At 38.4% G+C, this 12319-nt stretch overlaps 1 protein-coding gene across 2 annotated transcripts; it reads right to left on the bottom strand.

Moving 5' to 3' along the window:
* Positions 1–1182: 1182 nt before the first annotated feature.
* Positions 1183–12033, bottom strand: rida (reactive intermediate imine deaminase A homolog). Of its 2 annotated transcripts, none has more exons than XM_028817322.2 (6): positions 11900–12033; positions 7476–7581; positions 5999–6053; positions 4470–4538; positions 3485–3540; positions 1183–1562 (listed from the first exon to the last, which is right to left on the bottom strand). In XM_028817322.2, the coding sequence occupies exons 1-6, from the start codon at positions 11962–11964 to the stop codon at positions 1497–1499; spliced, it is 417 nt and encodes a 138-aa protein (XP_028673155.2). In that variant the 5' UTR covers positions 11965–12033; the 3' UTR covers positions 1183–1496. The 2 variants fall into 2 exon arrangements, with proteins under 2 accessions (XP_028673155.2, XP_028673154.2); XM_028817321.2 differs by lacking the exon at positions 11900–12033 and adding an exon at positions 11521–11663.
* Positions 12034–12319: the final 286 nt, after the last annotated feature.

Below are 12319 nucleotides of genomic sequence, written 5' to 3'. Positions count from 1 at the left end.
CACATCCGCGAGCAACAGAGACATGAAATGGCTGGCGTGTAGCGCAGGCCGGAGGGGTTAGCAAGCGAAGCGAGCAGAGGGCCGAGCACCCTAGTATTCCAGTAATGTTTGAGCTAACTGAACTGACAAATAGTTTATCTAAAAAAATGTCCTTCCCAGTTTTATCTACGTTACATTGCTAAGACTTCAATACAAAGTAGAATTAACAAAGCTACGTTTCTACTAGCTGTCCCTTCTTCCTCCAGCTCACACGTATCTTTATTTACCCCTAGAAATATCAAGACTACACAAATCCACAAGCTATTACATGTTCAGATTTTTTAAGAGATGTTACTGCAACAACTTGGATACAAAAAATCACAAGCATGTAATAACAAACAAAACACTTCCATGCAGACTATTCTGTATCTAGCAGTCCAGCCCATCAATTAATACAAATCTGTTACTCTTCCAAGTAAATACAGTGACACTGAAGTCCTTCCTTTTATTATTCGATTTTCTTTTTAAGAATGAGCTCCAGTCTTTTACAGTTGTGTGATCCTCTCTGATGGCATGAAATAAGATGACTGCCCTACCTAACTCAACTTTGCTTCTGCCAATGACTTCAGTATGAAGCATTCCCACTTTTCCCCCCACTTATCTTGGTTTTACCCGTCAGTCCTAAAAGATAAAACAGAATATGTCACCCCTTTACTAAAACCTAGGAAGGAGCAACTCAGCTACCACAAAATGATGTGTGTACACACTGAAGAGGGGAAGTAAGGCCTGCTAACATGCAATTTTATTAATCTCATGAAATGTGAAAATAAAGAAACTGACTCAATTTTCTTCTTTTCCACTTGAAATTAGTGAAAACATTAAATGATTATCTGAACATTTATTTCTTTTCTAAGCACAACTGTGGCAGAGTGGCTAGTGCTGCCTCCACACACATCGGCCATTCTGGATTTGAACCCTAGCTGATTAGTATCTGGATGATGTCCACACACTTTCTTGCCTCTTGTTTCTAATCTGTTTTTCTCCAGCATTCCAAAGACATACTCAGTAAGTTAAATTTGCTCTTTTCAGGTCGGTTCTTTCCTCACACCTAAAAATTCCAATACAGGCCGCAATGCTCCTTGCGACTCCGATTTAGATTTAGCACGTCTGAGGATGTTAAGTTATAAATACAAACCAGCTGAGTGCCAGAAAGAATATTTATTTTTATTTCTGTTTATACAAAGTTAAAAAAAAAAAATGGCTAATGCATTATTTGCGTCTTCTGCACAGTCTCCTTTAATAACATAAACAGATCTAACAATCAATAGAATAATCTGTTAGATATGGAAGAAACATGGAAATGAAGTGAAGCAAATAATTTCTGAATATAAATGAAACAAATTAAAAAGTTAGTGAGCTCTAAGGCTGATTGGTTCAACATGTGCCTCCGCCTACATCTAGAGACGGCGCAGTTTCTGGGTGATGCGCTACAGTTTGCTATCTGACTGAAGTTTCTGTCAGCTTTGTGGTGCGTCTTGAACTGGTCCAACGACGGCAACTGCTTCGATCTCAACGCGGCCACCCTGGAAGAAACAATATAAAAAGAGGGAATTTTTACTGTTGGCTGTAAGATCTGAACATAACAGAATGTAAACATAAGAGAAAATAAATGTCTGCAAGACTGATTAACACATATAAAGAGAACGGAGCATGTTGTTTTTGTATGTGCTTCCACCTCTCTGGACACATGCAGTCAGTTGTCTTTGGTACGGACGGCACTTTGCAACCTCGTAAGCAAGGCTTTTGGTCCACTCCCTGACAAGATCTACATGGTCACTGGGAGATTTGATTTAGCAGGAGCTCCAGTTTATCTTGTTTGCTGATTACATCCATTTCCATATGAAAATCACTCCTGGCTACATGTTCAACACAAACAAGCTTACTGGATCCTTACTGAATGGAAAACTGCCGACATCCTATGGATGAAGATTAACAAAACTGAAATGCTTCTTAAGGGATGTCTGCTTTAAATGAACAAGATTGACCAACTCCTAAAACTCACATTTTGAGGACTTAACTGCATCCGTCTCCATCATACATAACAGCGCAGTACCATTAAAATCTAAAACTTCATCTGAGGTTAATACTTCTTTCTATCATCTATGAAACAGCAGCAGAGGCTCGCATTGTCTTCTAACACAGAAATATACAACCACTCTTGCAAAAACGCTTAGCTAGATTGCCGCTACTCACAGTTTCTGCCAAGTTATGAAAAGATTGCAGAGTTTATAACATTGCTGCCACAGTTCTGTTACAAACCAAATGCACACCTCAGAAGTCTCATCTACACAGACTTCCTCTCTGATATAAAATAATCTTCAAAACTCCAGTGCCGACATGCAAGGATCCAGCAATAGATTCTGCTTATTATTATTTCTTCATCTGAATCTGCCAGGTATTACAGATCTCGATGGACTCGTCTTGTAACTCTTCCAAAATTTCAGCGACGCTTCATTTGAGATAAAACTCTAAAGGCTTCAGAATGAATGCTTTTACTGCACTTTAACCTTTAATGTACACTTGTCTGTGGTGGGTTGGCACCCTGCCCGGGATTGGTTCCTGCCTTGTGCCCTGTGTTGGCTGGGATTGGCTCCAGCAGACCCCCGTGACCCTGTGTTCGGATTCAGCGGGTTGGAAAATGGATGGATGGATGGATGGATGGATGTACACTTGTGCACCTAATGGACCGATTCCAAATTTTCATTTTTGGCCTACTGGTTTATTATTATTATTACTGTATATACTCACGTGTAAGTCGGGACTTGAAACCCATTCTCGCACCAGTTTCTGAGACACATTGAATTTTGTTGCAGCAGCGCAGTTACCAATTTCTTTCACCACTTCAATGACTTTTAATTTAAAACCAGTTTCACATTTTCTTCTGATCGAATACTCCATCGTAGATAAGGGATGCTCTTACGATAAAGGTGTATGAGGGTGTGAGATACAAAAAACACAAAACAGCGCAAACGTTGCTTCAGAATAGTTTGTGTATTACCGTGTGGTCACGTAGGCACAATACATAGAAAAAAAGGCCGTGCGCTCCGTGGTTTCTCTCTCAGGTGGGCGTTAGCATATCATAATCTCTTGGACCAATAGCGTGAGTTTTCCGCATTCAACTTATACAACCGACATTATAAAATACCGGAAATTATACAGTAAAAATCAAGCCAGACTTATCCACGGGAGAACTTAAATGCAAGTATATATGGTATTTATCATATTAAGGTCTGAGAAGTGTTTTATTTTTTGTCACTGTATCATATTATTGAACCAAATTGTATTTTAGGTTTTCAGAAACTTTGAACTAGATAAAAAAAAAAAGGTAGGAAAGGTGTGGTGATCTTGTTGCTATATGATATGCTTGCGTTTTGTATTAAGTGCCGTGAAATGCATTATATAAAATAAAGTTGGCTCAACTGATTGAAAAGACATTACTCCTTACCCTTTGCAGTGCTGCCACCTGGTATGCTGCTCTTGCAGGGAAATGGCTTTTGAAAACTACAAGAGAAGAGAGAGCAAAATCTTCATCAAATGGTGTACATTAGCTGCTTCTCAGGCCCTAGCAAGGTTCAGAAATTCTCGATGTACTCAACCCACATGGCCCCAAGAGGGACAAGTGTGTGTAGAACACAGAACGGATGATACCTTTAAACAGAGTCAAACAAGAACTTGTCTAAGATTAAGCACATTTTGAGAGTTTAAAGCTAGTCCTTGTGCTGTTCAGTGGCCAACTTCCCATCGACATCACTGGATATTCCTTTAATAAAGCAAAGGAACACAAAAAGGCCTATGGGCATTTAATAAAAATCAAAGCCTCTCACTTTTGGAAGCAACTACTAAATGACTGCCAGATTCAGCTAAAACAAACATTTCTATTTAACCACCGACCCCATGCGCTTTTTTGGCATTACATGTCACAAATAACATCACATAGTTTTAAAAGTGACTACAACACATTGCAGCACCAAAAGTTCACTTCAAGGCCCACTCAGGGATATAGATATTAGGCAGACGGCCAGGGCCAGGACCTAGAGATACACCAACACTGAGATGGCGATAATGTGCTCATTTCATACACAAAGGGATTGGGCACAGTATTCAAAACTGGGAAGCTGATTTGTTGATTCAACGTTAAATCCCACTATGTTGGCCTACATATCAGTTTCACTCCACTCGTGGTGGCTCTGAGGCTAGGGATCTGCACTGGCAATCGGAAGGGTGCTGGTTCAAATCCCATAAATGCCAAAAGGGACTCTGTTCTGTTGGGCCCTTGAGCAAGGCCCTTAACCTGCAATTGCTGAGCGCTTTGAGTAGTGAGAAAGGCGCTATATAAATGCAAAGAATTATTATTATTACTCTTTAGTACAGTATAGTCACTTCATTGCCTCATCATCAGCATGTGAGACAGCACATATACAGATACTTACACTGCTTATAAATGTCGTTTACTCCATTGAAGTCATTTATATCTGCCAGAAGGACTGTCGTCTTGACCACTGGAACAAGAGAGGTAAGAGACTTGGCTGAGTCAGTGAAAAATGGGAACCTGCAAAACCCACTGCCTAACTAGCACGAGAAAATTGGAAACTGATTGCCATAGGAAATGGAGACCTCTTCTGGTCATAATCCGCTCTTGCATGGTTACTAACATTGTTCAACAAGGTTCAAAGTCAAACATTTAGATTGTCAAATCTCAATGGATATCTGAGGAGCACTTTTCTAATTTTCATTCAGACCTAACAAATAAAATGGGATTTTAAAGGGGGAGACTGTTTAAATTAACTGTAGTGGAACTATGAGATCAGCTGCTTAGAAAGCACACAAGCTACCATGCAAGTGTAAGGTCTGAAAGTAATTTTAGGTACCCAAAAGACAGGTGCAATCTGAACACAGACACAATGTCTACCATAAAGTCTTTATTGTATACAGACCCATTAATATTATTTCAAATCACACAGGGTTTTGGAAAGAAAACATGACTGAAATACGGCATTATTCAAGACTGGACTACAAATAAGAGGTAATGGGGAAAACCAGAATGAAATACTAAAAACCAGAAACTAAAAGCACCAGACATCAACATGGAGAATTAGAAGACACCAAAATCAGCAGAAACAGACGTATGACATCTGGAATCTGCCACTCACTAAGCAATCACATGCTGGAAATATAGTGCAACCTAGTAAGCAGGACTCCACCTATCCACAATCTGAAACACTATTTCTATTAAAAAAAATTAATTCTAGTCAAAACCTTCAGAACTCCTTCCAACCATTCATTCACTTTCTGAATTTACCAATTCTATTAAACATTTTTCTTATCTAAAACCTATCTTGGGAGCTTTGGGTACAAGGCAGGACACATACATCGATGGGATGCTTGTCCAAACTCATGAACATACCCACACTTACTCATATTGGGCCAACTAATGCAGTATACAAGTATTTAGGATGGGAGAGAAAACTGGAGTATGCAGACAAATCCTACAAGCTCTGGTGCCAGAGGTTCCTCAGTTTATATGGCAGCAGTGCAAACCTGTACACTAACATGCCACTCAGCACTATTTCAATTGTAAATTTAAAGTTTGAGAGCGATGTGCAAGTGTAACTCATTTCAAGGACACCAATCACAATGTGGGGGAATGAGACTGAGACCATCTTCTCATAGAAGGAGAGAATCCACTTCTCATGTCTGTAAATCATTTCTAGATGAGGATAAGCTGGGGTTTAAAGGCACCATGCCAAGAAGGTGGATTTATTGTCTATGCGGTTCCAATCACTTCTTGACCCGATGTTACATTACAATTAATAACCAGTTTATCATAAAAATGAAAAGACCAAATAGTTACCTTTTGTCTTGTTCTGAAATTTGAATGGTGCCATAAACCCAACACTTTATTATTTCTTATAGAGGCCACATAACTAGAACAACAAAATGGACAGTGGGTCACACTTACCATTATTATAGTCGCATCCTGCGGCTTTTAGAATTTCCCCCATGTTCACAAGAGCCTGGTAACAAAAGATGACAGTCAAACATGTAATCATGAGTGCAAAGACAAGTAGTAATAACATACAGAGAGAAAGAGAGACAGAGAGAGAGAGAGAGAGAGATGACTTTCAATAAATATGAGCCCAATGCCAGCAAAAGTGCTGCTTCTTCAAGACATCGCCTTATGCCATCCAGCACCATACCACCTTGTCCCCATGCCCCAGTAGATGTCTGCTTCTTCAGCCTTTTCCAGCCACCTACCACTTCCATGGGTTAACTTGTTCTCAAAATAGGCTTTTCCCATAGGTCTCTGTGCTGGCATAACTTGGTAAATACAGCCCTGAGCTGGCTGGCACGAGGCGTTGTGAATATGTAGATATTAGCCTGTTCAGGACTCTGGTTTCTGCATTCCACTGTATGCCTCAAGTTTTTGCAGTCACCTCAAATCACCAATGTAGGACTGTTATTTCAGCCAACTCTGTTGTCTCTGCATGGATCCTTGTTGTCACAAGACCCCCACATACTTTAGCACTGTTGCATTTTCAGCTTGCCTCCTTATTCCCCTCTTGCAGGGATGCGTTTTTCCTGTACCAATTTATTTTTATGCCAGGGTGGCATAAGACTACAGGGAGAAACATCTGAGAACAAGTTAATGATTTACTCATGTGGAAAACAGCAACTCAAATGATGTGCTAATTCAAGCAAATGTTAGAATTGGCTTACTGGGTACTGACACGTTTGCACATTTTTTCATAATTTTAGTTATTTTTACATATTTGTTTGAATTCAAGTGTTTTGATGAAATGTAAAGTTTGCAACAAAATTTGAATAAAGCCACACAAAAAGGAAATAAATCACTACAGGCAAATCTTTTTAATCCCTGTGCTAAAATATGTAAAATCTGAACCCTCAAGAAAAATCTTAAGTGTATAAGCTGTGCTGTTTGATTCAGAAAAGATACTACTCATTCACAAATTAGATTTTATTCCAAGCAGGTCTCCAATGACTCAAACAAATGGTTAAACCAGAGTTAAAATACTTAATAAATACTGACAGCACAATGTTGTCTCTGCCGTCTTATGGATCCAATGTACTGGATTCAGATTAATTTGTAAAGTCTGTACATTCCACCACCAAGGATAGCATCTGCTTCCACATCAAACCCCACCACACCCTAAGTTATCACCCCCTGAATTTACTCCCTAGTTTCCACAAAATAGTTGTAGCTGACAAGTGGACCCAAGTGTTGCCCACTGACTTCTGCCTGTACAAATAGCACTCCTACATTACTTTAACTGTCCTTCTGCTGCCAAGAGGACCAAACAAAACAAAAAAAAAAAAAAATTGCAAGACAACATATTCATGCAACCTTTCTTCTCTTTATTCACTTAAAAGTAATTAGGGTACTATGTCAGATATCCTGGAATTACTGGCTATCTCACCTGGCGGGCTTCTTCCAACACCCCTCCAGCGACGAGTTGCCCTGAAGTAACATCCATTCCCAGTTGCCCCGAAATATACATGGTGCGGTCAACCACAACAGCTTGGCTAAAAAGGAAACAATTTTAAAAGTCAGACATCAAGACTTTCTTTCACATGATTTCTGAAGCTGATCACAATGCAGTTTTTATTTTTCTGTTTCTCATGAACAGTGGCACAGCACTTAACCCAGCTGTCTCACAGAGGCATAGTGCCAGGTTCAAATCCTGGCCCAAGCACTGCAGTATGGAGTATATATGTTCTCTCCATGTTTCAGAGATTTTCTTCTGAACACTTTGGATATCTTTCTTGTATCCATAACGGACAGTCTAATCTGACCCAGAGAATAAATGAATACTGATGTGTAATTGTGTGTGTGCTGTGATGGAGTAATGTCCTGTTCTGTATCTGCCAGAAAAGGCTCTGGCCTTCTGCCACCAATAACCTTCTGCTAGATTCCACGGATTCTACTTATTGATGTATAAACTTGATAAGCAGGATTGAGACCTTTGGATGTGCAGTAACCCAATGACCCAGACAGACTGAGTATTTTCCAGTCATCTGTAAAATTTTCTGTGCTCCAATGCTCCACCCCACAATGACCAGTTACTCTTCATTATAAAGTGGAGTTAAAGATACAGAAAATGGATTTAATTTTACAAACTGGCAGCAAGTGAAGAATTCTAAAAAGTCTGAAATGACTGTACAATACACTCCAAAATAAAAACAAAAGCAAAATGATTGTAGTTTTTATCATCATTACCATTTATGTGAAATTCAGGACTTTGATTCCAAATATTTTTTGGTAAAAAGATTACAGAAAACAGGAACTAACAGAGTTATACAGATATATTATACAGGCAGAATATTGAGAAAATAATCTGCTGCACCAAATATGAAGGTGAGCAAATAGTTCAACTGAAAACATCTACTTGAAACAGAAAACTGTACAAGTCAATTTTCAATAAATGTCACTAGTTTATAAACTTGCTTTTACAAAGCTGGTGTGTGACAGTAACTGGTATTATGGATACTTTATCTATTATGAGAGAAAACCTAAGCGGTCTGGTAGTTTATAGAGCATGGCAGAGAGACGAAGATACTAAGACGGGGGCTTCATGTAACAATGCAGATACAGAACTCTAGCTAAAGCCACTTTCCCAAGCTCTTCATTCCAGCATTTTAAACTTTGTTTTGAGTTTTCAATTTGCAAAATTATTTAGCATTTCCAGTGTGTCATCATTTGCCTGTTTTTGACTATTCTTTGCATAGCAAATTGCATCATTTAACCTTGTCTTTTTGTCATGTCTTTATTTCAACTAACTGAGAGAAGTTTCAGCCTAAAAATTGTGCGGCTGGAGATACTGTCCTTAAAGATGCAGTCACATGGCATAATGCTAACACATATGATGTGATTATCAAAACATTTTGAGCGTGAGCCTGAAGGGGTATTCTACAATACTGATTTTCAAAGTGGTCAAAGATCAGTTCCTGTGTGGATTACAAATTTCCAGCATTTGTGGTTTACAGGGAATATTTCTTGTTTCAGAATAAAGTTAACATGGACACACAAAAATGACAAAATCTAGTATTGTGCCATCTCCAAATTTCCAACACTGGAGAACAAGTAGGCCTTCAGAGATTGTAGTCTAGACCATTATTGGTCTCTATTGTATCCCACAGTCAAGCCATGGTGAAGAATTCCATAATGGCAGGAAGTCGTCTGAAGATGACCTAAGGTCAGAACCAAAGAAAATGTTGGCACTGCTGGGAGAATCACAATGGAGACTCAAAGGGCAATGGGGAGTCAGATATCAAGACATTGTGGAAAGTTAGGGGTCACTTCAATTCACGTTTAATGAACAACTAAATATGAGCAAGATCTTTGTCCAGCGGATGCCCAAAATGTTGACTCCAAACATGAAACATCACCACAGACCATGTTCCAAGTAGAATTGCAAGCTAATAAACATGGACTTGGAGAAATTGAAGAAATATTTAACAACTGGGATGATACTTAAAAACATCACTATGACTCAGAGTTCAAACAAAGTCCAAATGCTGTTTTTCTAAACAAAAAAGATTCAAAGAGATGACACACCCACCATATTCTCCAGATCTGGCTACGTGTGTCTACTACCTATTCCCCATTCTAAAGGGCTACTTCTGTGGTAAAGACTGTGCCAGTGATGAAGATGTCAAATCATCTGCAGAAGTGTTTGCATAAGCAGGTTTTATTTGAGTGGCACAGAAAAGCTCTGTGAACTTTAAAACGGGTCGACTAGTGCTCACGCTGATAAGACCAAAAATTAAAACAATTGGTTTTACTGGTGTCTCTCATAATAGGTTATGCTTAAAATGCTCATCCCTCATATTTACAGAAAGTTTTCTTCTTAAACTCCAGAATGTTTAGGGTAGTCCAATAATACACACATTAGGAATATCAGATCCAAATCCCCAGTAAACTCTGTGCCATATTGAAAATTACAACAATAGTGGAACGTTCAAGTTAATAACTACAAATAAATGACTTTCTAAAAGGGAGAGGAAACAAACACACAAATACATATTACAACATAAAGGGAGGAACAGGAACTGCCAGAATACAGGGAGGATAAAAGGAGGCAACAAGGCATGTTTCAAGTGCCACAGCATGAACAAATTCAAATTGTAGTAACGTCAAGTGTACAAAGTACAGTGAAAATTTAAAATACAGAACTTCATTTTATTTAAGAGAAAACAGGAGAGAATTTTTCTGGACGAGTATCTTTTGCTGTAAATACTTTTTTAAGTATTCAAAAGCTGCAAATGTCATTGTGTTATTTCTAAAGATGCAATGTTCAAAATGAATCTTAAATCTGACACATAATACGTGAGGCAATTGAAACTAGGTGACATAATGTCAAAATAATATCTTCTGTAAAATGTATCATATTCCCAGTTCACGTGAATACTTCTGCACAAGAGTATATGCAGATGCAGAAAAGTCTATATGTAGAGAAGTCTTCATAACCAATTAAACAGTAAATCACAATGACATTCTATTGATTATATTTGTCCTACATTAAACACCTTCTGTATTTGCACTAAGAGATTCCTAAAGAGAGGCCCCTGTCAAAAACACAGAAAGCCCTGACATAGTTTTCACAGATAAAATAATCTGACCCCAAAGAGTTAATCACTATTGCAAAAAAAATATTAAGAAACATTTAATTGAAGCGTACGCTATAAATACGTAAATTACACAAAAGCCTAACTAACTCCTTTCGTCAGCCGTGAATTAGTGGTCAAGAGAAAATAAAAACAGTTTCAGACTCCTTAAATAGTAGTCACTTCTCCTTTGAACCCTCCACGGTTACACACGCCTGCTCTACCCCTTCTCTTATTGGGCAGTACATTTCCATCCCGACAATATGATTGGTTGGCGACGGCGCAGCCTACAGAAACTACCAAGACTGAGAAGATGTCAAACTTCCAGTTCAAGTTAATACGTACAAAGTGCGCTGCCGAGGAGAGAAGAAAATCCGCTAGATTTGTAAATATATTTTGGAATGGGACTGATTCAGTACCTGGCATCTCATTGTTAATCAATAAAAGAAAACTGTACTTTATTACACATACATAGATAGATAGATAGATAGATAGATAGATAGATAGATAGATAGATAGATAGATAGATAGATAGATAGATACTTTATTAATCCCAGGGGGAAATTCACATTTACATTTCCACCCATCCAATTTAAGCCGCTTTTTCCAGAGTGTTGCAAACTTAAGGATTCGGAGTGTATGCCAGAAACCAATTCTGTTTGTAAATCTTAACTTCGCAAGGTAAATGTGCAAAAGCAGAGCAGTTTAGTGTTAACAATGGGTCATTGAAGGGGAATTCAATGAGAAACTAATAGAGCATTCTCACATCTACACTGACTAAAATGCAAACCGAACGAGGATTAAATAATAAGGCGTTATGCCAGAAGGACGCATCTTCTAAAATTAAAAATCTCCTACCTGTAGATGCCCTGTCTGACTGGGGCTTTAGGAGTGTATGTAATCGATCTTTTCAGAACCGACATCTTCGCGAGAAGTAGCCTACTGTAAATCTCACTGAGTGCACTGTCACCCAAAGTTTCACAAGAATAACCTTTGGACCAGAGGCTTGGCGCCTGGTTGGGAAACTAGACTATCGATCTGTTTAGTCAATGCTGAACTTAAAGACTTATTATTTGTCCTAAAGATCCAGAAAGATATTCGGATTTGCTGCGTTAAAGAAGTCACATTCACACTAACGCAATGAAATAAAAATACCATTTGTTGACCACACAAAAAAAGAGAAATAAATGCACGTGGGTTTTCTGAAAAACCTCACTAAAAAGATTTACTAGACTACCTGTACGGTCCAATGGCGGCAGGAGCCTTGGTCGAGCTGATTATACGTCTCACGAGGGCAGACATAATTCGATGCGAAGCACAGAACAGCAGAGTACAAGTAACGCAGCGCAAGCAATTCACATTTATGTCGTCGACACGCCCCTTTAGCGCCAACAACTTATCACAAAGCATATCGGGAAATGTAGTTTACTTTGTGTTTGAACCACAAAAGTGTCATTCTCTATATATTTGTGCATCCATTTTCTAATGCGCGTACGTGTTAAAATATTTGTTTCATACACATACAAAACAAATAAATTAATAATAATAAATAATAATAATGATAGATAGATAGATAGATAGATAGATAGATAGATAGATAGATAGATAGATAGATAGATAGATAGATAGATAGATTCTCAAACTATGGTCTGAACAC

The sequence above is a fragment of the Erpetoichthys calabaricus genome, chromosome 13 (assembly GCF_900747795.2).
Source record: "Erpetoichthys calabaricus chromosome 13, fErpCal1.3, whole genome shotgun sequence".
Taxonomy (NCBI): Eukaryota; Metazoa; Chordata; class Cladistia; order Polypteriformes; family Polypteridae; genus Erpetoichthys; species Erpetoichthys calabaricus.
The sequence above is the reverse complement of the archived record's forward strand: the minus strand, read 5'-3'. Positions and strand labels throughout refer to the sequence as shown.

What these genes read in the sequence shown, in the direction of transcription:
- rida (XM_028817322.2), bottom strand. Translation starts at nt 11,964, where the DNA reads ATGTCTGCCCTCGTGAGACGTATAATCAGCTCGACCAAGGCTCCTGCC. An exon ending in AGGATGCGACTATAATAATG is followed by an intron (nt 4,539 to 5,998) that starts GTAAGTGTGACC and finishes CTCTTGTTCCAG; the next exon opens with TGGTCAAGACGACAGTCCTT. An exon ending in AGGTGGCAGCACTGCAAAGG is followed by an intron (nt 1,563 to 3,484) that starts GTAAGGAGTAAT and finishes TGTTTCTTCCAG; the next exon opens with GGTGGCCGCGTTGAGATCGA.